Genomic DNA, 25,704 nt, shown 5'->3' with positions numbered 1-25,704 from the left:
TACAGATTCCCACTGCGCCGCCCACACCGGCCGTTCCCCCTACACCTCCAGTGAACCCTTCCCAGTCAGAGCCCCGCCTACCAGTTCCAGGACCGTATGCCGGCGAACCAGGTTTTTGCAGAGCGTTTCTCACTCGATGCTCTATGCATTTCGCACTCCAGCCTAATACCTTCAGTACAGAACAGTCAAGAGTGGCGTTCGTGCTGACATTACTGACTGGGAAAGCGGCACTCTGGGGAACGGCGGTGTGGGAGAACCAGAGCCCATGCTGCGCCTCGTTCCAGACCCTCGCAGAGGAGATGAGGAAGGTTTTTGATCGGGCGGTTTCAGGGAGAGAGGCCGCCAGGACATTGGCTGAGCTCCGCCAGGGAGAGAAATCGGTGTCAGATTTCTCTATCGAATTCCGGACGTTGGCGGCGGAGTGCGGCTGGAACGAGGAGGCGCAGTGGGACATGTTCCTGCATGGGTTGGCTGACCACGTCCAGAGGGAGATCTACGCCCTGGATCTTCCAACCTCACTATCTGGACTTATCGATCTGGCGCTGCGGGTGGACGCTCGGCTGTCCAGGGTCGAGCGTCGGGTTCCATCCACTCACCCCAGCGGAGGGTTCAACGAGCCGAGATCCAGCGGCAGGGACGTGGTCAGCCCCGTCTACGATCCCGAGCCCATGCAGGTGGGTCGAGCTCGGCTTTCCCGGGAGGAGAAGGAGAGGCGGAGGTCCCAGGGCCTTTGCCTGTATTGCGGTGGAGCGGGACATTTGGCTTATAATTGCCCGGTAAAAGGCCAAGCCCGATAGTAAACTTGAGGCTACTATCGGGTGGGATCTCCGCCAGGAAGACCTCATCCCCGACATCATCTACATCCACACTCCTCCCGGTAAGACTAAGATGGTCAGTCCACCAGCACGACTGTCGAGCACTTTTGGATTCTGGGGCCGAAGGTAATTTCATGGACCACACTTTTGCACGGAAACTTCAGATTCCCCTCAAACCCCTCACACACAGAATAGCAGTTCACGCACTCAATGGACAAGACCTTCCCGTCATTTCCCTCACCACGGAGAACCTAACCCTTATTTCTGCTGGCAATCATTCAGAGACTATTTCATTTTACATCATGGATTCACCCCTTGCACCCGTCGTCCTTGGCCATCCCTGGCTCATCCAACACAACCCCCGAGTGGACTGGCACCATAAGACCGTGCTGGAGTGGAGCAAGGAATGTCATAAGTCTTGTCTTGTGTCTGCCTGTTCGTCTGTGCCTGTTTCTGTGTTTCAGGAGGAAACAGGGGATCTGTCTAACGTGCCCGCGGAGTATCTGGACCTGAAGGAAGTGTTCAGTAAGTCTCGTGCTGCTTCTCTCCCTCCGCATCGTCCCTATGACTGTGCCATAGATTTACTGCCAGGTAAGACTCCGCCTAAAGGCAAGTTATATTCACTCTCTGTCCCAGAGAGAGAGGCTATGGAGAAATATATTTCTGATTCTCTAGCAACCAGGTTCATTCGCCCTTCCTCTTCTCCAGCGGGGGCGGGGTTCTTTTTTGTGGGGAAGAAGGACGGTTCTCTGCGACCTTGTATTGATTACCGAGGGTTGAATAACATCACGGTAAAGAATACTTATCCTTTGCCGTTGATGTCCTCCGCCTTTGAGAGGTTGCAGGGAGCGTCCATTTTCACAAAATTGGATTTGCGTAACGCTTATCATTTGGTTCGCATTAGGGAGGGAGATGAGTGGAAAACTGCTTTTAACACCCCTAGGGGGCACTTTGAATATTTGGTTATGCCTTTTGGGCTGTCCAACTCCCCAGCAGTTTTCCAGGCACTGGTCAATGACGTGCTGCGAGATATGATCGATCAGTTCATATATGTCTACCTGGATGACATATTGATTTTTTCATCTTCTCTCCAGGAGCATGTGCAGCACGTTCGACGAGTGCTTCTGAGGTTGCTAGAGAATGGGCTTTTTGTCAAGGCGGAGAAATGCGATTTTCATGCACAGTCTGTCCCTTTTCTAGGATACATCGTCTCGTCTGAGGGGATGCGGATGGACCCTGAGAAGATCAAGGCTGTGGTAGATTGGCCAACCCCGGACTCTCGCAAGGCCCTGCAGAGGTTCCTGGGGTTCGCCAATTTCTACCGGCGTTTTATTCGCAACTTCAGCCAACTAGTCGCACCTCTGACCGCCTTGACTTCCCCCAGAACGGCGTTCAGGTGGTCTGACACAGCCGAGGCTGTGTTTAACAAACTGAAAGGCCGCTTCGTTTCAGCCCCCATCCTCGTAGCCCCTGATTCCTCACGTCAGTTTGTGGTGGAGGTCGACGCGTCAGAGGTGGGAGTAGGAGCAGTGCTGTCCCAACGTTCCCCTTCAGACGACAAGATGCACCCTTGCGCGTTTTTGTCTCATCGGTTGTCCCCGGCTGAGCGTAATTACGACATTGGTAACAGAGAGTTGTTGGCAGTCAAGTTAGCGTTGGAGGAATGGCGCCACTGGTTAGAAGGGTCGGGGGTACCTTTTATCGTCTGGACTGATCACAAGAACCTAGAATACATCAGAACTGCTAAAAGATTGAACTCCAGGCAGGCTCGGTGGGCACTTTTTTTCGGACGTTTTGATTTTTCTCTATCTTACCGTCCGGGTTCCAAGAACATCAAACCCGACGCCTTGTCCCGTATATTTGATTTTTCCGAGCGCCCGGTTACTCCCGAGTGTATTTTGCCCGAAACGCTATTCGTTTCCACACTCTCATGGGAGGTCGAATCGAGGGTCATGAAGGCCCTAGAAGGGGTAACGCCTCCGCCCGGTTGTCCACCGAATCGATTATTTGTGCCAGAGGAATTACGTTCAGACGTCATCCAGTGGGGTCATAGTTCCAACGTGGCTTGCCATCCAGGAGTTAATCGTACTAGTTTTTTAGTCAGGCAACGATTCTGGTGGCCCCGTATGGCTTGCGACATCCACGATTTTGTTTTGGCTTGCTCTGTTTGTGCCACTGGTAAGACTTCTAATCGACCTCCAGATGGGTTACTCCAGCCGCTGCCGGTTCCTTCGAGACCCTGGTCCCACATCGCTCTAGATTTTATCACCGCCCTCCCACCCTCTCAAGGGAACACGGTCGTTTTGACTGTGGTGGACCGGTTCTCGAAGGCAGCCCATTTCATCCCCTTACCCAAATTACCCTCAGCTAAGGAGACGGCGGTTGCGGTCGTAGATCACGTCTTTCGGCTTCATGGCCTCCCGACGGACGTGGTTTCCGACAGGGGACCCCAGTTTGTGTCCAAATTTTGGCAAGAGTTTTGTAGACTTCTGGGGGCGACTGTTAGTCTCTCGTCTGGGTTTCACCCCCAGAGCAATGGTCAGACCGAGAGAGCCAACCAAGATTTGGAGAGGGTGTTGCGATGTTTGGTATCTAAGAATCCTTCCTCATGGAGCCAACAACTTTCTATGGTGGAGTACGCGCACAACACGTTACCAGTGTCGGCCACGGGCCTATCTCCGTTTGAGTGTAGTGTAGGTTACCAGCCACCTATTTTTCCCAGTCTGGAATCCGAGGTTGCGGTCCCCTCTGCTCACGCCTTCGTCCAGAGGTGTCACCGCACCTGGACTAGAGCCCGTGAGACTCTACTCCAGGTGGGGGCGCGCACCAAGGCTAGGGCCGATCGCCACAGGTCTAAGCCTCCGATATACGTCGTGGGTCAAAAAGTGTGGCTTTCTACTAAGAACATTCCTTTGCGCTCCGTCTCTAATAAACTTGCACCCAAATTCATTGGCCCGTTCCCTGTCACTAAGATCATTAGTCCAGTGGCAGTCCGCCTCAAATTACCTCCCGCGTACAGGAGGGTTCATTCCGCCTTTCATGTGTCTAAGATTAAACCCGTGTTTCATTCTCACATTAATCCGCCTGTCCCGGTTCCTCCCCCACCGCGACTCGTAGATGGGGAGACCACATATTCGGTTAATCGCATTCTGGACTCTAGGCGGAGGGGACGCGGATTTCAGTACTTGGTGGACTGGGAAGGTTACGGTCCGGAGGAGAGAAGTTGGGTTCCTGCTAGAGACATAATGGATCACTCCCTTATCGATGACTTCAATCGGCAGGTAAAGGAGCCTGGGAACGCCAGGAGGCGTTCTTAGGAGGAGGGGTACTGTCACGGTAGACACATGCTCTGTTCCTTCTAGTCTTGTGTTTATGTTGTGGTGTGAGCGCATGTGGGAAGTGGGCGTGTATGTGTGACATCACCTGATCCACTTCAGCTGATCATCATCATCACCAGCTGCAAGCTATCTCACTCACTCCTTAAATACTCACTGCTGTTCCTTCCATCCTTGTCAGATCGTTGTTTGATGTCGTTCGTGTTGGTGTTCCGGTGTTTGATTCCTGCCTTGTGTTCCTGTATCTTCGTGTTCATCGTGTCGGAGTTCGTCTGTCTTCTCACCGCCACCTCTTCACTTCACATCACCACGGATCCTGACCATCGAAGTCCCTGCATCACCTTGTACCATCTGCTTGCACTGTCTTTGAGTATTGTCTGAATAAACCTTGCGTTCGCACTTGCTCCCTGTTTCCGTGTTCAGTCATCATGACAGTAATACCAAGCAGTGATGTTAACTATCTGTGAAAAAAAAACATTTTCATATAATTATTTATATACTATATATAAAAACTGAAATTTAAATCTGAAATTAGCTTAGTAAAGCTGCTTATTGGACCTGTTAAGTAATAACCAGAACCTTTCAGATCACTAGTGTGCAAATCATTAGAAGCATTACCTTAAACTTGCACCCATAAGACAGTGACTGGTGGAGCATTACAGAGACTGTATGGCCTGTCCTTGCTCCTGTGCTAATTTTATAAGACGAGTACCCTAAGGCACACAAATGAGAGCTGTGCACTCCACAAAGAATAACATCAATGACCGCTCACATCCCATGACAATAGAGTCCCTTTTAGAATGTTCACTAAAATACATAATTTAACAGCAGAGTGGCATCATCACATCACTTATTGATTATCTCTATATTACCTCTATGAATTTATTAATAATTATAGTGAATTCTGATTTGCTGCTCCAGGATTGTTGGTTGGGACCACATATTGGGGTATAAAAAGTATTACACTGATGAGCCGAAACATTAGACCAGTCACAGGTGAAGCAAATATTGTTGATCATCTCCTAAGGCCACATATTAAGGTCAGGGCAGATTAAATGGTAAGCAAAAAATCATTTCTCGTAATCAACATGTTGGATGCTGGAGAAATGGAAATATTCGCCTTGACTGGGTCATGTGTATCTCTAAGCCAATGATTTGGCTTATATTATATTATTTTATATATACAAAAATAACAATTCTTAAAAATCATTTGTCTGGTGTTGCATGGGGTGAACAGCAGCTTGATGTTTGTATGAATCCAATTAGCAATAAATCTATTTGAAAGATGTGTTTTTACAGAAACAAATATTCATAGTGCATGCAGAGGACACACCTACACAACCTAAGCTTAACTTTACTGCCTATGGTTGTGACTCAGGTACGCCTTTGATAAAGGCACCCTCTCCCAGCATATCTGCCTCATCCAAAGATTCATGCCTGAAAAAGTATGAACAAAATACTCATGCATCAAATCTCAAAGTGGGTGGACTTGGAATAGAATAGGGAAGAATATAAGAAACACTTGCTTATTTCACACCGTCTAATGCAATTGCTCGATTCAATTGTGCTAAGGGAAAATGTACAGTTACCAGCATGTCCTGGGGCAGGAATAAATCATGCTAACATACTGCTTTACTGTTCACTTTTTACTGTTTGTTACAATATTTACACTGGTTACAATTAAAGGTTCTTTATTGGCATTGATGGTTCCATGAAGAATTTTTAACATCCATGTTTTTTTGAGGAACCTAACATTTTTCTTCAATGGCATCACTGCGAAAGCAAACTTTTATTTTTAAGAGTGTATGGGCCATATTTTAACAGTTTGCTCCAGTAATCCCTCTTTTGGCATTAAAAAACAACTGTCAGGACACACAGTGAAACATTTGGGCTAAAAAGGCATGGGCGCAGTTATTTTTGCATATGCATTTGAAGGAGTTTCTCTTTCAGACGCAAAATTATGGGAGGTGAGTATTAAAATGAATCATGCACTGTGATTAACTGGTTTGCGCCAGTCAATTTAGAGGCATTTGTGCCTTTATTTGCCGCCCAAAAAGGTTACATCTTAAACCAGACGCTACCTGGTAGATTGTGTTGGTCATTATGGAAATGATGCGTCTGTGTTCATTAATTTGCGCGTCATCAGTAGATCACGCGGAGAACTTTCAACTCCCATCTGCGCTTTTTTGCAATTGCGCTTTCATGGCTATTTGCCCTGTTCAGTAAATCTGGCCCTATGCGTTTTGTTACAGTTACTGTGTGCTTCATGTGTTGTTAACTGAGTCTTTGTTCTTAAATATTTGATTGTTGAGTCTCACCCTCATTGTGATTTGTGCACTTTATGTAAAAGAGGTTCCCCCAAAAATTTTAAACTCACTTCATGTTGCATGAAACCTGTATGATTTCCTTTCTTATGCAGTAGAAAAAAAAGAAGATATTTTGAAAAATGTCTCAGCATTTATACAATTAAAACCAATGGGGCCCAGTAATGTTTTAGACGCTATATATTCACTTTCTGGACCAAAAAAAACGTTGTTTTTTTTCACAGACGTAAGCAATTCATAAAGGTCTGAAACATGAGGGTATGTACAGTAAATGATGACCGAATTATTTTCTTTTTGGGTGAACTAGTCCTTAAAATACCCTGCAGATTAAAACAAATACTTGAGTTCAAGTGCCATTATAAAGAGTCTTGTTCCACAAAATTACTGACCCAGGCAAAAATTACATGAAGTACAAACAGAAAACACCACTAACAAACCATCAACCTTCCCACTGTGTACAACCAGTAGTTTCAATTCAGCACAATCCTATCAAAACTGTCCTGTTCGAGATAATATAATTGTGTGAAACGACTGTTGTGTTTTTGCTGGAAACACTATGCTGAAATCCCTGGTGCTGTAATGTTGATAAGGAAGATCACCATTGTGAGAAGCTTTCAACCATCTGTCACTTTGACAGTCGGGTCAGGGGGCGTCCATTTAAGACTTCATCATCCGGCTTGCTTCAGAGAAGGACCCTCAGTTCAATTAATAACATGTTGTAGTGCTTTGTTTGATTTCCATCAGTGGTGCTGGTACTTGTTCAGGGCTTAGACAGATCTGCATTCAACATTTTACAGCAGTTAAGAGATATTATTAAATAAACAATTTCCCCTTTTTTTACTCTCTTATGGCCACTTTCCTTTTGTGTTGGGTGCTTGTTACTCTTGATTTAATCAAACCGGGTTTAATAAACTGAATAAGAAAGGACAGGCGATTAAGCTTCTCTGTTAGCCAAACACCTCAGGTTATGATCAATGAGTTTACTAATAAGAGTGATATTGAATTCTTGACTTAGGATGCTCTGACTGACAGCTCTTTTTCCTCTCTTTTAATAAAGTACAAACAAATAACTCCTACACTGGCATTAACATTATTTTTACGGCCATAAAAGTGTTTCCTGAGGGATGAACATAATTGGTTGTTTATAAATAAAAGCTAGAAATACCATTAAACTGCTTGGATGTGTCACTGGAGAGATCAGGGTAAACAACCTGTTTTTCATTGCACATATTGCTCACTGTGACAACACAGGGATATTGGAAAACACGTTAAATAATCTGGAAAAGTAGATTATCCATCTTTTTGTTTGAATCAATCTGCAATTACTTTGTGATTATAGTGGCTATACCTTAACATTTACTAGAGAAGGTTTGGATGGATGGATGGATGGATGGATGGATGGATGGATGGATGGATGGATGGATGGATGGATGGATGGATGGATGGATGGATGGATGGATGGATGGATGGATGGATGGATGGATGGATGGATGGATGGATGGATGGATAGATAGATAGATAGATAGATAGATAGATGTGTCTTCTGCCACCAGATGATGAATAATCTCATTACTTCTATTAATTACGCACTTAATATTCATGAAGCCAACAACAACAACAACAAAAAATGTAAGTGTTGCTGGCAAATTATGCACTGAAACATCAGTCAGTATTCAAATAATTTGTTGACATCAAGACATTGTCAATCAATCTACCACTGCTTATGTATTTTTAAAACGCTATCAGAATGCAACAGCTTACAGCTTCACACTACACCGATAAGTCAGACGGGTTTTTTTTTTCAGTGCATCAAAAAAGTGACAACCTTTCACATGCGGTTAGAGTGAACAGGCTCTGCCACAATGTTGTGTTTTTCCTTCAAAAACAAAAGAGGAAAAATGCTGCCTTAGAAATGTCTAGTTTTTTTTTCCCAAGTAGAAACCATGGCTTCTGGCTTGGCTAAAGTCTGCCACCCTTCATTTGCTTTGGCTGAGTTGAAATGGCTTTTCTTTGGGGGATAGATAAATCACCACACATCTGCAGGTGTGCACAGGCACACAGCAACAGTCGCCATTTGAATCAGTGATACGGAGGAGTTGGGGCACGCAGAGCGTTCTGCCATCACTGTGACAGTGTTTGTGACAGGCTGTCTCAACAGTTCTCCATTATGGGGAAGCTGAACTCATGATCAAAAGTAAAATACATAACTGGCGGCAATCAGTGCTAAAACAGATGTGCTTAATGTGCTTTGCCACACACCAATAGAATTGTGAACTTATATAATGTTGCTATATGGAAATGTACTAATTTCCAGATGTTTTCTGTTCTTACATGGAGATGGTTTATGTTTGAGCTTAATGCAAGTGTGAATAAAAAGTGGAAGAACCAACACAAAGTGTGCCACATAGCTGAGAAAATCTAAGTGTATTTGAATGGCTAAATAAAGAGAGAGGGAGGGGGGTAAAGCAGCACTCTGGGTTGACAGATGGTATGACACATTTAATTCTCAAGTGGAAGGACTTCAAGTGGAAAAAAAGGACTAAGAAATGAGGTCCAGAGATCCTCTTGTGTCTGTCAGACATGAGTCTAACACAGTTCACAGATCGGAAAGTCAAAAGTCAACACTTGCAGCATTCAATATTGCTAACAAAATGAATAACTAATGTACCTTCTGACAAATATTTGGCTTGTTGGTTATTAACAGTTGACAGTGAGATGTTGATGTCAGTAAGAGTAACGCTATCATATTATTAACCAATTTTATCCACAAGCAATGTAAACATTTCAGTCTTTGTTTCCTCAAGAAAATAAAGGGTTATGCATTTTCGACAGGTTTATTAAACCACAAGTATTTTTATAATTAAGCCCAACACCAAACATTTCAGCCAACAATGGAAAGACTAAACGAATAAATGAGCAACGCTTAGTTCCTCTGTGCACACATATGGAGGTTTATGAAGTTCTCATCCACTGTATTTACTATTTCACTTTTTGATTGATGGAATAAAGTGTCAATCAGACATGCAATCCATCCATACATACATCCATCCATTGACCTATAAGAGCTGCACGGTTAATCATTAAAAGTCCGCAATCACCGATTTAAACACCTATGTTCTTATTTCTAAATGACAACAATTCAGCCAGATGTCTATTAAACCTTTGACAAGTACGATCACAGCGAAACATTCAAATCTGCTAATTCAAAAGTACTTTAATAAAGGTTTATGGTTCAGATATAAACACTGATGTCTATGGTAGCAATTAAACTTGACAATTCAAATAAAGACTGTATCAATGACATCGTTACGCAAGTAAGCACTGTACCAAGAAGTGACTGTTAAAAAATGGCTGTGCCTGAAAGCTTAAAATGTTTGCCTTCAGACGATGCGTTCCGAGGTATGAAGGCATCAAGGCATGTTCGAATTCAATGATAGCTACACTTCTTGTCTCCTGAGATACCTTCATCTGATCGATTTTTAAAGCCAGCATAGATGTATCCTTCACTGCCTTTGATATCCCACAACCCTGTGTTCCATTCAATGAAACTAAACTTTGACTCAAGTTGCGGTTGATGGTCAGTTTGTGTGTAAATGTACGTTTTTGACCAGCGTTTTCCACTTTTGATGTCATTTCTAGCGAGAAATTACTATTGTACTTAAATATTCGCTTAGCTATCACCAAAGCTCTTTCTATTCTGTTGTAGATCTTTTAACCATTATCCTGCCTCAAAAGCCTGTCCAAAATCAGTTTTGTGAGGTACCTTTGAGCGCTAACGCTGCCTACAAAAGTCATTGCCAGTGAGGCAACAAGTCAAGTGGCTTTCAGAAGCAGCCAATGTATTTGTCATTGAACCATTCATTCAAGAGATTCGTTAAAAAAAGGTTCATGAAGCAAGTGAAGTCTTTCTGAGTGAGTCATTGTTGAATCAATTCAATTGAATTAATTCGAATTAATTAAATCTTTTTTTAAATAGGCTGCCCCAACCGTGATCTTTATTTAAAACAAAAAATGGTGATTCTCAACTTATCCAGAATTGTGCATCTATCTATCTATCTATCTATCTATCTATCTATCTATCTATCTATCTATCTATCTATCTATCTATCTATCTATTCCATACGTGCATTTATGCATATTTAGCATAAAACAAGGGACATTCATGAATGACTCTTTATTCAGGTTTATTCATGCATCAAACTTCTCTATAATGATCTATACAGATCGACGGATTTTTTGGCGTCATGAGTAGAGATGTTTTGCAGCTTTGTTCCAAACATTCTTTTGGAAAAAGGTTCTGGAGCCAAACGACACGCGCACAGGCCACTGTCTCATGCTACACAAAACGTCCCCTGCTGCGTCTGGTACCACGCGCAGAGAAAAAGCGAAAACGAAGGAGAGACACAGGCTACTTTACTCCAATTCCCCATGCAGGAATAACGACTGCCTGTTCACACACGTTTATATAACTTCCCAGAATAATAAAAAGAGGAAAAGTAAGAAAACAATGATGCTACTGTAAGTGCATGTGGGCGTCCACAAATGAGTGCGTGTGCGTGTGTGTGTGTGTGACAGAGAGGAAGGGGGAATGAAAAAGCAGAGATGAGCGAGATGGGAGCTCACCGAAAGAGAGGGAATAGAGAATTGAGTTGAAGTAAAATTTGATTTGTTGATGAACTAGGCTACTTATCTAAATAGGCCACCAAAACTGATTGCATAGACGAGACTGCATGCTGATTGCATTACCAGACAGATCGCATCTCACACCGGATTCCCAAAACAACTCCAGCAGAAAAAAAAATTAGCTGTGCAAACACAGCCAGATTAATAACAATATTTATATTTCAATATAAAGTAAAGACGAAAACGTATAGCTGTAACTCATTTGAAACTGGAATGCTTAAATAAGAAGTTTAACCTTCTTACCACATCATTGATTACACAAATAACAATCTTGCAAGACGATCCAAAAAGCAGAACATGAAAAGGAACAACATGAAACGCATACACTTCTCATAATGTAAAAAAATATATAATCATTGACTTACTTCAAGACAGCACTGTCTCCCTGTCTGACAGTGATGTTGTCCTTTAAATAAGAGTCTCCGCTTCTCGCTGGCACTCCTGCGGGCACAAGGAACAGCAGTCTTAGAGCCACAACAACCAGGCATTTCCACTGCAGCTCAAAATAACCAGTTATGCCCATTTTTCGTCAGAAAACTCCGCACAGAAGAACCGTATAACTGAAGGAGCGTAAATGCGATTCCCCTCGGAACGCAGCGTTCACTTCGTATTCCGTCCGTTAAATATCTCCAAAAGTACGAGTATTACTTAGTGCTACTGACAGAAAATCCACTCAAATGCTCATAAATATTCCTTTAAAGTTTTCAGCGTTCGGGTGAAACGTATTTTCAAGCGTTTTTCAGACACACAGAGGTGCTATACCGAGTCTTCAGAGGCAGCACATATGTTGCTCGCGCTCTCAGAGAGATGCGCGCGCTCTTAAAGATGCTTCAGCCTCGTTCTGATCCTTGTCGTTTTCAAAATCACTTTAATAGGACCCGCACAAACTGATCGCAACTGCGAGAGGATGTTCAGTGCGTAAACAGCTCCGGGGTTGACTGTGTGCTGTGTGGGAAAAGGCAGAAACACTCCTGGAGACAGAGAGAACGCGCTCGACGCGCGGTCTGTGGTGCTCTCGCGCTCGGATAGGTGAGAAAACTGACTGCACATCAGTTTCTGTCTCTCCCCAACTAGAGCTGAACTCGGGGTGAACGCATGCGGAGAAGACAGACAGTGCACGCGCTGAGGTCAACACAGGGAATGAGGAAAATATTTACTTCATCTAGCATATCTATATATCATAATGGTATTAATGACGCACAATAAAAAAAAGTACCATTTTTTTAAAGCAGCATTTCCTTATATTAAAGATATAGCCTAGTCCTGATATATAACCAAACATCCTAGTGTGCTTTTTCAAATTATATGTTATATATTACAGCATACTAAATTGTTTTCAGCTGGTTTAGATGGTCGAAAGCCTGTCTCCCATCAAGACCAAGTGAAAAGCGTCCCTCCAAAACCCCTGTAAAACCAGAAAACAGACCAGCCTGGCTATTTTACTGCAAACCACCTAGGCTGCTTTAAGATGTTTTTTAATATTTCTCTCTTTTTTTCCGGCAGATTAGTACTGCAACATCAGCCAAACATTTTAATCATGTTTTAATATGTGATTGTGCAATCAGACCTATGGTAAACATCATTTTCAGCAACATTCAATTGTTAAAGGCATCATATTTAGCCTTATTTGCATATTTCCATTACACTTCATTCATAAGAGATTACAGTGATCAGTATCCAAATATATTTATGTGGTGTGTGATTTATCCTGGATTAGCATTCTCATGTTCATCACAGTCTTTAACTAATCCTAAATGAATCACTCCACCTAAACTAGTTTATGTTTACATTGATGGTAGATTCATTACAGCAAAAGAAACGGGGAGAGAAGGGATTGAAGGGGGTTTATTGGTGGGAAAGAGTTATTTGACCATTTTACAGAGATCATTGCATTAAAATGATGATGATGATGATGATGAACATGCCAAGTGAAAGTATGGCATGTGATAAGATTTAATTAAAAAATATATATCTTCCTTCTGATGTTACCTGGTGCTCGAAAAGCTTATTTGATTCAACTGCTTTTTAATTAAAACCCGGCTGACCTAAGCAAATTGTAGATCAGTTTAGCTAATTAGTACTGTGAATCCATGCCTCAGTGTAATGTGTTGAAAATTATACTCTTGATTTGATGATAATTCTGGGAAGGGGAAAAACAACAGAAGTCTACTGATCCTTAACACCTGAACTGATTGATTTAGCAAAAATGTGGAAAATCCAAGCATACAAAATAGTCTTACCCTCATTGTAGACACGCAATGCGCCAATTATATTTCTTTGTTTAATTGTTTTTCTGTGTTTTTTTGTTTTTCTGGAGGAAGCTCAGTTGTGTTGAATCCCATTGCTTTGGGTGGGCGGATGAAAGATTGTTTCATTTCGCTTTTTTTGTTCTGAATGGGTCATGATGAGTTCATATCTACGTTATAACTGTATAGTTAGCATTTCAATGCAGGTCAATTGATGATCTTACATCATTATGTGCATATTCAGCTGTAAGCAAAAGGTCTTGCACAGTGACTATTTCTACACATAGTTCTTTTTGCTCAGTGAACACCACTAATGTAAACAGACATAAAGATCACCATGAAGGAATGGAAACAGAAAGAAGCCACAGAAAGATACAAATGTGAATCAACTGTTGTCTTACAGAGACAGATATGGCACGAAGTGGGTCACGTAGGCTTTTTGCGATATAACTACAGTCACTTTTGATTAACTCCTGTCTGCCTTGTGCTTGGGTTCTGTACTGTTAGTTGCAAAGGCTGCAATTATTTAGAATTACCTATCCATCTATATTTATCCAACGATCCATCTGCCAATCCAAATGACTTACCTTTTTCTTTTTCTTCTTGCCAAAATGGCCAGCAACCCTTTAAATAATGTAACACAATTTGGAACGTAGAGAATTGCCACATTAATATAGAATAGCCTATACAGTGTGTGTATTTATAGTGATTTTACAGTCATTATACTTTGAATATGGCTGATCCAATCAGAATTTAGATTGTGAATTTGATTTAGTTTCCTATATATATATTTTAAAATGCCAATCAACTTGATAAACATATTAGCAAGTTACCACATCTTGCAGTTGTGACTTACAAATGACTGTTAAATAGTAGTAATAACCCAGCTATGCGAGAATGGAACTATTTCAAAGTATATTAGTGTGGTATGACACCTCTAGTCTAAATGCACTCTGGCATATCATATCTTGCTCATTATCTCTTAATTTCTTATCAAATGGCAAGATACTTATATATGTGCACTGCAAATGTCCATATTTAACCTCAAGGTCGAAAGCAATTTGGGCCAGAAAACTAGGACATTAGCATACTATTTCAACAACTAAATCTCTGGCAACTGCAGACTTTGCGATCATATCGGAGTCAGTAACTGTGTTAGAGGAGGCTGCCACTGTCTTCAAGGTAAACACATTTCGCTTTAGCTTTTCAATCAAAAATGTTACTCCGGTTGAGCCATTCCTGCTGGATAACATTAATTCAGCTAGATGCATTGGAATGAGGGCTAAAATCACTTCAGTTTGAGAGAAGCTATGTTGAAAATGTCAATTATTATTCCGCATGGTTATGCAAATTATGTTGAGGGAGACGACGACGAGTTAATACAGCTGGTATAGCTGGAAAAATCCAACGCTCAATCTCCGGTTGGCATTTAGAGTCACTCAAAACTATTCATGCGCGCTCACTTTCGTACTGTCACCTGATGTTCAATGTCCCCGTCTGCAGTGTCTAACGTTAAACTATCAATTTGTCAAATGCAGACTCAATAAAAGTGACTCCCGCACATATTTGTGTGTGTATCACTGAAATAGTGTGTATGTTTTGCAATCACTGGTGCCTTAACTTAATTTTCAACATGCCCCAATATAAGAGGAGACAAATAGCTCTTTAACTTTCTTTTTGAACAATAGGCTAAACCTGAAGAGCTGTTGTAGACGAACTGAACAAATTAGCATATTTTAGATTAGATTTTATACTCTGTTATTATTTAACTGTGTGTAGTTAAAATTCTACACACTACAAATCATTTCAATTTCTTTCAATCTGTGCGTAAATGGTGGGATTGTTTATCGAGTCTTTCTGCACGGTACGTAAGTGGTGACACAAGTGACTGTCTTTATGAGTGAGTCATTGAGTCATTCAACTGATTGGTTCAAAACACTGATTCATACAAGGAACAAAACAAGTGTCTGTCTTCATAAGCGAGTCAATAAATCATTCACTTAACTTATTTGTTCAAAAACACTGATGCATTAATGGAGCAAGTGACTGTTTATGACTTTGAGTCTTTGAAACACTCAAAAGATTCATTCAAAAACACTGATTCATTCAGTAACAGTACTGTCTGTTGGGTATGATATTGAATAATACACAATTATTATTAGTAGAAGTATAATGTATAATTTTAGGCTATAGGATATGGGTAGGATAGTTGGTTGGTTGATGATCACCCTTTAAAAAAAACTCAGAACAGAGGAGAGTCCGCTGGCAAAAAAAAGAATGTGATGGAGCTCATAATAAAATGAGAATCAACATTGGCTTGATTTTTCAGAGATGGCGAGAACTGATGGATTTGAGCTGTTGTAAAAGCGATGCATTTGTGTTACTCAACAGAGTAGGCCTAAGGTACGTTTTTTGAACAAATAAATTGTCATATAGCTGTCTAGCAAAGTTCATTGTAAAGCATTATCTATTGTGAAGACTCATTTCATTATGGTTGCTGGGATTTGTTTTCAAGGAAGAACCATGTATAGTAAAGGGTATCGCTAGGTTTTCAGATGAGCTTGAGATCCTTTCCATAAACTGCTTATATCTCATAAGCCTAGTGAATGTTTTATGATGAGTAGGATAATCTGTCTCTCTTTTTAGTTATGAGAAAGAACCAGAGCCAAAGAACAACCGCATGCAAATGGCATGCAGTTTCGTTTTTTTAACCGTGGGGTAGAAAAGTTTAAAGTTTTCCTTTAAAATTGCTTGGAATGTTTTTAACAAAGGTTATTTGTTGAGTATAAATGAAAAACAGCACTAACAAAGGTCAGCTTGAACTGGCAAAAAGTGAACCTGTAATAATACAGAGTATTCTTGTATTCTTGACATGGCATTTCTTCCATGTTCAGTGTTTTTTTTTTTTTTTTAAACGAATCCCTTCAAAAATATCTGGCTAAAGAATAATCCCCCAGTTGACCTTTCAGGACCAAAACTGAAGCAAAGCTCACAAAATCTATTCATTAGTGTCACAAAGTCTGAGACATGCGACACAGACTGATTCTGAACTCCTTGATCCCAGAGTGCACCATTCATGCTTGTCACACTCCACAAGTTTGTCTGTCACCATTCAGACAAGTTAAATCGCTGGATTTAAAGGAATAGTTCATTCAAAAATGAATATTTTTCCATCATTTTCTCACTCATTGTCGTTCCAACCCCATATGATTTAATTGTTTTAATATACCACTAAACGAGATATTTGACAATGTCTAGAATCATATTTTATGCTGCTTTTATAGCACGTTTTGTCATTTATAGAGTCCTTATTCACCATTCACTTTCATTAGGGCTTTTCACAACCTGGGTCATTCTAAACCCTGAATGAACAGAATCCTACAGTAAGTTATCTTGCATCACATTTTTATACCCGTCATAATTTACCCCGGTTAACAATTAATCCTGGAAATTCTGACCAATTCACACTGTACATTTCTAAACCATGGGTTAACGTTCTTATTTGCATATTTGCGGTGTGAACGATTGGACAAACGCAGCACGTGACCTGTTTACATCCTCACAATATATATGGCTGACTGCTATCATGTTTTTCCTGAATGGATTATTCAAACTATGAAGGCAAGAATTAAACTCTAATTGATGTATTTTCAGTCACCATTTGATTTTTTAAAATTTTTTAGCATTGCAATACAGGGTTTCATAAGTTAGCTGTGGGAAGCCGCCCTCGTGGCCGACCCAAGCTCCGCTTTAAGGATGTCGTCAAGCGGGATATGAATGTCTTTAACATCGACCCTGACCGATGGCATCACGTTGCGGAAGACCGGGCAGCTTGGCGGTCTGCGCTGACAGAGGGCACGACTCTGTCCTGCTATGCTTACACCAGCTTTTGCACAGAAAGACGGCATGTTAGAGACCGTTCAGATTGGCGCTTGCGCTGCAAAAGGCCTTGAAGAGAGTGCAACATTTCTTGGATTAAAAGCAGGATTTAGGACGACAAAGCACAGTGTGAAAAGCCTTGCTATGGGAAAAAGCAGCTTTGACATTCTGCTAAACATCTGCTTTTATGTTCCACAGACCGTCAAATGGGGTTTGAACAACATGAGGGGGAGTGAATGATGAAATAATTAATATTGAACCATATTCCATTGAATATTCATCATGATGGTGAGAAAACTCCTAAACAGATGTCTTTAGACAATAAGACAGCAGTGACAAGTACATTTGCATGAAGGAATTGTGTGATTTACAGTGCTCTGGTTTTCTAATCCAGACTGTGATTCATTACAGAAGCTCTTCGGCTGACCCCTCAACGGGCCACCTGCACTAAAGAACCTCTCTAAAACCTTATTCCTTTGACCTCGAAGTCCCTGACTCAAGGTTATGTTTAAAGGATGCGCAACACTACCATTATCTTCAGTCTGGAAAATCTGTTTGAACAGAACGAAGCGCTCTCCCAGAGGAGAGATGCTAACCTTGCAATGAACTGACGAGGTCTCCTCTCCTGTGATAACTTCTGCTAAACTAACCATGAGTGTTGTGTCCTTGGGAATAAATTTCACTTTGTTGCACTGAAAGAGAAGAAAGAGGTGCTATTGTACGACTTGTTCGAAGGTTGCTTCTTCTCATTTCAAATGGCAAAGCGATGAGAAAACGTCAAATCATAGACATCACAAAGAGGTTTAATGTATGTTCACAGTTGCACTTGATCTTGAATGTTTAATTGCTTTGAATACATTTCATGCCTAAGCTACAGTTTCCTTAAGGCAAGAAACAGATTGCACAGATGTACTGCCGTCATGTCTTTTAGTTTTTAAACATCCAAATGAGAGAGAAATGAACATATTATGGTGATTCTCCATCATTTCCTCTTAACTGTAAACTTCTGCAATACAAGAAAGTTTTTTTTCTTTCTTTTTTTTCTTTTTTTTTCATTTTGAGAAATATTGTTGACACCCACAAAGCAGCCTGTGCAGGAAAACAATGGCATCTTGTTTGGTGTTTAGCAAATATTCCCCCCTGAAGTTCCTCCATTTGAGACATGGAATTGTTTGCTGAAATATATAATGAGACCTCTAATATTTCTAGTAACATGTTGTTTTGAATGCCAATGATAACAAACAAAAGGCAATCTTTCTTTGCTGGCACACCTGTCTCCATCACCATTTTGTAATAATAAAGGACAGGGAGCTGTGAATAATTAAAAAAAATGCCTTTGATGCTGCATTTGCGATGCTGTTTTATGCAATGGAATCAATTTGCTTGACTCTTTGGTGGGCAAAATCTGCACTGTGTAGAATCAATTTTCACTCAGAAATTGCAAGTAAATTTCACAATTAATTACAAACAAACCGTAAGCAACACATTGAATTAAACATGAAATGTTCAAGTAGGAAGACTGGTATAGTATTTGCCTGTAAAATATACTCCAGTTGTCTTCCTTTACATCATTGGAAGAAAAAAAATTTTTAGTGTTGGGATGGCACAAAGTTTTAATGGGTTTTAAAGGGGCATCCTTTCCTGCAGTGCTACAGCGGCAGTAATGAACTCCTCTGTGCGGTTTCACAAAATGTTAGTAAATTACAGGGCAATTGGTGGTACTATTGCATCCATCCAGCCAGGAGACACATGCATTTCTGTTGTTCAAAAATAGCAGCCTCCACTATCACTCACGCAGTCTGCTGTAGTCAGTTAGGAATTAATTTGAGTCCTGACCCTGAAGCAACTGGACTGGATATGATGACAAATCTCATACAGGGAGTGGCTCATGGCCTGCACATTTTTATCTGTCACACAGTTGTGTCGGGATAACAGGCAGAAGCACCGTGGGGGTATGTAACCGTTTTAACTTCGTTTTATTAATCAGCAAACATCGAGAAAGCGGTTGCAAAGTTCTCCAGCACATTCATCAATGATAAATTGAAGCTAAACAAGTGGCAATGGCATGTCAGCGATACATAAAGTGAGATATGAAATGTATTGTAGCATTGTAATATTGTATCCCTCACAGAGTTTTTTTTTTTTTCCTCTGTTGTTTTTAATCTTTACCTGTCCTGAATGGGCCAGAGCTCACAAAGCATACAAAGATAAAGGTCGACAGTGCTACGATTTTGATGAGAAAAACATTTTACAAGATCAGGAAACCTACAGCTATGTTTGTGTTGATTGACCAAGATGACTTTTTAAAGTATGACATGAGGAACATTGCCAAATACCAATAAAATATGAGACTGTAAATTTAGTTACATGTAATTTTGCCATTAAGTTTATTAGGAACTGCAACAAATCATGTTTTTAATAAACAATAAGGGCCCTATTTTACTGTAATAATCTAAGCGCATGGTTTAAAGCGCAGGGCGCAATTGCACTTAGGTTGTGTCCGAATCCAATTTTCCTAGTTTCACGGTCAGCGCGCCCGGCGCATGGTCTTAAAGGTTTGTCCCTATTCTCTTAATGAGTAATGGGTGTGTTTTGGGCATAACCTGCAAAAAAACAATCAGAGTGTAATTTCCCATTCCCTTTAAAAGCTCGCGCCATGGCGGATTCGCTATTTACATGGAGGAATTTGCAAGTGGAAAGACTGAACGTGTCTCAGGAGAGCAAACGGATCTCCTCATGCGCGAACATCTACGGGACAGGCCGGATTCAACCATATCTTTATGTGCACAATAATAATATTTTACATTGTAAGCCTTTTATTTTGAATATTTGGCAAGTTTGTGTGCTGTTGCGCGTCCATGTGTGAGTAATAAGAAGAGTGTACTGTACGTACCTGCCTATAGGCGCACATAACTAACGCGCTCTTTAAATAACAAAAAAAAACATTGCGCCATTAACTTTAGACCAGGTTCCATTTGGATAATGGCGAAGTCTATTTCAGTTGCCTCAAAATAGCAACACGCCAACAATGCGCCTGAACACACCTCGTTTTCAGACCAGCACGCCCATTGGTGCACAAGTGGGTGCAAATGCATTTGCTATTTAAACAACGTGGCGCAGGACGAGAAAATGATAACTGCGTCAGGCTGAAACTAGCTAAAAACACTTGCGTCGCGCCGTGGAGACGGTTTGAACATAGACTTGAACATATGTGTTTTACAGCGCGAGCTGGAGGTGAGTCTTCCGTCAGTTCGCTTTCTGATTTTGTATTGTTTCGTTTCACATGATAATCTCCAGAGTGTGCGCGTGTTTCTCCACAGTGTTCCCCCCACACAGGATATCTGATCGTAAATATTTAACATGTTGAATATTTACGATTTGGGATCGGGAAGGGTCAGATGTTCCTCAGAGCAGATTCAGTCACTCGACACACCATAGGAAAATCTGATAAAATAATCTGTAGAACCATTCAAATATTCTGGACTTTACCTAGGATTGTCAGAAGGGGAGATATCGGTCCAAAATTGCCCCGAATATATTGTAATGTGTGCCCAGTGTATTTCTTATACTTTTTTTTTTTTTACAGAAATGCACCATCAAAACTTGATCTAGGATGGCCCAAGTACTTTTTTAGAAAGCCACGTGGTGATTATGACACATATATGAAATATTACTCACATTAAGCCATCAAAATGAGTTTATCAATGTTTTATGAGAAGGATTTTACACAGAGGATAAAATATTATGACACTTTGAGTGACACAATGACCTGCAGTTTGCCACAGATAAGGAAAATAATTTCATTTCCAACTAAATAATTTAATGGACACAAATATATTTCAAAAATAAAAAAAACAAAGACAGACAGACAGACAGACAGACAGACAGATAGATAGATAGATAGACAGACAGACAGACAGACAGACAGACAGACAGACAGACAGACAGACAGACAGACAGACAGACAGACAGACAGACAGACAGACAGACAGACAGACAGACAGACAGACAGACAGATAGACAGATAGATAGATAGATAGATAGATAGATAGATAGATAGATAGATAGATAGATAGATAGATAGATAGATAGATAGATAGATAGATAGATAGATAGATAGATAGATAGATTTCCCATGAACACAAGGAAAACTACACTACAAAATAAAAAAGGGCGGCAGGACAAGATAAATGGATGTGAGCGCAGCTGTCCCGTACAGAAAACAATAGCCATAACTAGAGCCATAACTAGATCCAGCCTTGGCCATTTGGCTCTGTTGGTCTTTCGCAACATCATTTATGATTGATGGAGGTTTGCAACCAAGACGTAATATGTTGGCTTTATTGTGAAACCCTGAAACAGGTGTTAAGATGAAAAGAGAGTCTAAATAAAAAGTCAATAAACCCAGCCTTTGGGAGATGCAGTGCAGAATGGCCTTTTGCAATTCAATAAAAAACAGGTACAGTATTGTAAACTAAAACTAAATGGAAAACTACTGATTTATAAATATAAACTTTGCAAGTAAATGTTAACTAACTCTGGTTAGTCTAAGACTGTTAGATTAGGTGTTAGGGTCTGTCTGTTGGGGGAGCATCAAAATAGAGATATAGATATTAAGCAGACAGTCTACTAATACTCTAAGTAAGGAATAATGTATAGCGAGGCAGTTGTTATAGTGAAATACAACCCTGACAGACTGATCGGGACCCCGACGCGAAGCGGATCAGCCTGAAGGGGTTGTTCGCTATAGCAACCGCCTCGCTATACATTATCCCGCTTATTACATGGCTACCTACCAAATTTCATGGCAACGGTGTGTTATACTTAGCAGCGGTCTGTTATCAAGAAATAATAGGCCGCATTCTAAATTAGAATTTAACCAAGCCATGTAATAATGAAAGTTAGTTGATATAATAGTTGTACTGCTCCCTGTCTTGGCCAGGACACTCTTGAAAAAGAGTTTGTTAATCTCAATAAGTCTTTTTCTGGTTAAATAAATGTTAATAAGAAAGAAAAAAAAACGATTAAAAAAACGATACTAAAACGGTTATCTCCATTTAATAATTGTTAGTCTTTTATTACTTCATGGAATAATCTGACCCGTGTGTCTGCATGTGAGAACACATCCCACCTGCAGATGGTGATATGGTGTGTGATGCCAGTAAAATTGTTGGCAAAATGACTGCACATTAGGGCCTTAAAATGTGTACAATCAATCCAGATCTTTCCGTCATCTGTGCATGAAAGTTATCAAGTTACAGAAGCATTTTGATAATAGATTGCCATTGTGATTCCTGTGCACATAGTGTGTATTTCTCAATGGGAAGGCTGCATCTTACGAAGGCTGCCTACCTCAGCTGCCACGTCATCAAACGTACCTGAAGGCCATCTCAATTTGAAGGATCCTAGGAAGGCAGCCTTCAATTCATGTCCTTCATTCGGCCTGTTTGGAAGGACGCAACGAGTGTATCCTTTGCAGCCTTAAATCACCCACAATTCCTCTTGAATCCACATATTCAAATTCACGTCACGGAAACCTGAGCTCGCCTGAGTTTATTATGAAATTGAAGCAAAAATAATGTTTTCGGACATGAAAGTATAGATGTTATCTTTTGTGTTGCTGTAAATTAATCACTTAATCACACTAAACTGCCAATAATGTAAGCCACTGGGAGACCACACACGGTTGCCAGAGATCTGTAATACAAAGTATTTTTCCAAAACTAAGTTCGAATAGTATTTTTGTGCGGTGACTGCGGGGCGGAAACATTTATGACGTAGCCATGCGCACTTCCTATACGTCTTATTTTAGCGTTTAATGCTGAGAAGGACTCTAGCCTACAAGCCTCCAAAGGACTGGACTGGAAGGACACCTTCCTAATATAAAATATAAACTCTGTAATGTTCTGTTGATTCATCTGATTCTTCAACTATATTTCTAAAATTAAAACTAAATATAAAAAATAAATCCAAAATATACAAAACAAAATAGAGCTATGCCCCCCCCCCCCCCCCCCCTAAAAAAAACTAAACTAAACTAAATTTAAAAATATCACTAAAATTAAATTATGAAAATGCTCAAATACAGTAATCTTGAGGGTTATATGTGCATTCACTTTATCTAAAAATCCATTTCCCAGATAAAACATATGCCCAGGATTGTCAGTATAATCTCCTTTTCCCAATTGAAATCAAAATGAACTGTTGAATTCATTTAGAAGCCAAGCTGTTATGTAACCAACTCTGATTAAATCTGGTTTAGCTGTCATTATAGATTAAAACTCAGTTAGCTGTATATTATTCCTCATAGTCATGGCAACATTTCACGTTGTTTGCTCTTTAAGCTGTATAATGTCTAATTAGTGCAAAATATACAAGTTACAACCGACCCAAATTTATTTCTGTATTTGTACTGTACTGTAGGTGTCTAATTACCCAAACTGCTGAGGTGACTTTTCAAATTAGTCCTCGTTGGCTATAATTGGGCTCCTTGTGCAAAGCAGTAATTATGAGCTGATATCATGCATTTTAATGCTGGAGATTCAAAGCAATTTTTGTTTTGCATGATACAGAATTGACTTACTATTCCTGAGAGGACAGTTTCAATGAAGTGATTAAGATTCCTTGTACTGTATGTTAACTGATTATTCTCTCTGACCTTGTCTCATTAGTGAACACAATCGAATTTGAAATAGTTTGTTTACCGTTTACACATCATGTTCAAGAAAAAAAGATGGAGAGGTTGATTTTTGGACCCTGATTTCTTGACACTTTGGCAGACAATCACTTACCCATACCCAGGGTTGGTTTGTGTTGATATAATGCAATATCAGAATTGTCCACAAACATCAGAGACATTTTATGTGACATCAAAATATGTGAAAAATTATTATTTTTTTGAACAATCAAGCATGAAAGCATGTTCTAGTACACTCCCCCCAAAAAAATCAAGACCTTGTAATAATAGGACCTGTTTAAACCAAAAATATATATATATTTTATTATAATTATTAAATAATATTAATAATCATTAATAAACTTAATTTCAATTATATGTTTCTCAAAAAAAGCTATCGTATGGCTTCAGAAGTCTTGCATAAGTCACATGGATCGCTTTTATGATAACTTTGTTGCTTTTTTGTCTCGTTGGAGCTTGGCAGCTTTACAGCCCTCATTTACTTTCATTATATTGAAAAGAATAACCAGGATATTCAACTTTTGTGTCGTAAGCCATATGATTTTTGACAAGTGAGAGTAAAGAATGATAACATTTTCATCTTTGAGTTAACTATTCCTTTAAATGTATTGTAAATGCTTGGCAAAGAAAGGGGAACAGTGATCTTTCAATGAACCAAAGCTTATCTCAAATGAACCATATTAAATAATGAGACAAACATATCCATAGACTGTTTTGGACTCCTGTTTCTCAATCTATTGTTCAGTGGAGATTAGAGGTATAGAAAATAACCTGTTGAAAGGAACTATGAGCTCAACAACGCAATATTCTCCGGAAAAGTGACTTTCATTTATATTAGGCTTGACAAATTGGAAAGCGCTTGACAGGCTCCCTTGATCTTCATTGACTTTCATCAAAGGTTGCAGACCGTAGTGAAAGACTGGGGATTACTTTGGAGTGTTTGGAGGCTTTGGTCGTAAATTAGTCATGGCTTAGAAGGCAACGATTCTTCCACCGATTTTAAAGCTCACTCGGTCTACATCCATACAACATTAAGGAGCTCTAAGACAATACATCATGCATAAGCATTGTTCGTAGACTGTGGAGTGCATGGTATGCTTGAACAAAATGAACGGAGAAGGATGCGAAGAAAGCTGCAAACGGTGATAAAATATGTTTTAAAGGAGCATTCAGTGGTAAATATTATGTAGGTCAAAATTTCAGAAGCCATTCTGGAGGAAGTTCAATATATATTAGAAAGTTTTCATCAGAGTTGGAGCGCAAGCTGTACGCTTTGTAGCTTTGATGTACACAGTAATGAAATGCTAAATGTACTGTACCCACCCTTTTAGACTATCTTGGGTGGAGGAAAAGCAGAAAAAATAACATATTGATAAAAATCACTGTTCTCTTCCAGCGTGAGTGATGTTGTTTTCACACGGAGCAGAAATGCACTATTGATCAGTAACCCCACTACATTTACCATCATTTTTCTACCTCGGCACACTGCAGACAGAAATCACTCCCGCTTCCAGGGCCACTTAACTTGCCCTTTTGAGGGAGAAAGGGATAAGTAAACAGCATGTGCTGTATGGACCGAGCTCGCCCGATCCAAGAAGACGTAATGGAGTGTGTTTGGCCAGTAGTGCATGGAATTGGTTCCTTTTTTCATTAGCAGGATACGAAATCTGTGACTACAAAACAGGCAGTGAGTGAACATGAACAACGAATGCATGATAATGGGAG

General features: G+C 40.3%; 1 protein-coding gene across 6 annotated transcripts in view; it reads right to left on the bottom strand.

Moving 5' to 3' along the window:
* The window catches only part of opcml (opioid binding protein/cell adhesion molecule-like), a 169,771-nt gene that overhangs the window by 62,764 nt on the left and 81,303 nt on the right, over positions 1-25,704 (bottom strand). For 4 of the 6 annotated variants that reach the window (XM_079598664.1, XM_079598663.1, XM_079598665.1 and 1 more), the window contains one exon: positions 11,523-11,598. In XM_079598664.1, coding sequence (XP_079454790.1) covers positions 11,523-11,598 — 76 coding nt within the window. Of the gene's footprint in view, positions 1-11,522; positions 12,125-25,704 lie in introns of those variants that run through there. The other 2 variants (XM_079598661.1, XM_079598662.1) reach the window with 1 other exon arrangement.

The sequence above is a fragment of the Phoxinus phoxinus genome (genome assembly GCF_949152265.1).
Source record: "Phoxinus phoxinus genome assembly, chromosome: 23".
In the NCBI taxonomy this organism is placed as follows: Eukaryota; Metazoa; Chordata; class Actinopteri; order Cypriniformes; family Leuciscidae; genus Phoxinus; species Phoxinus phoxinus.
This window is presented reverse-complemented; position numbering and strand designations above follow the sequence as displayed.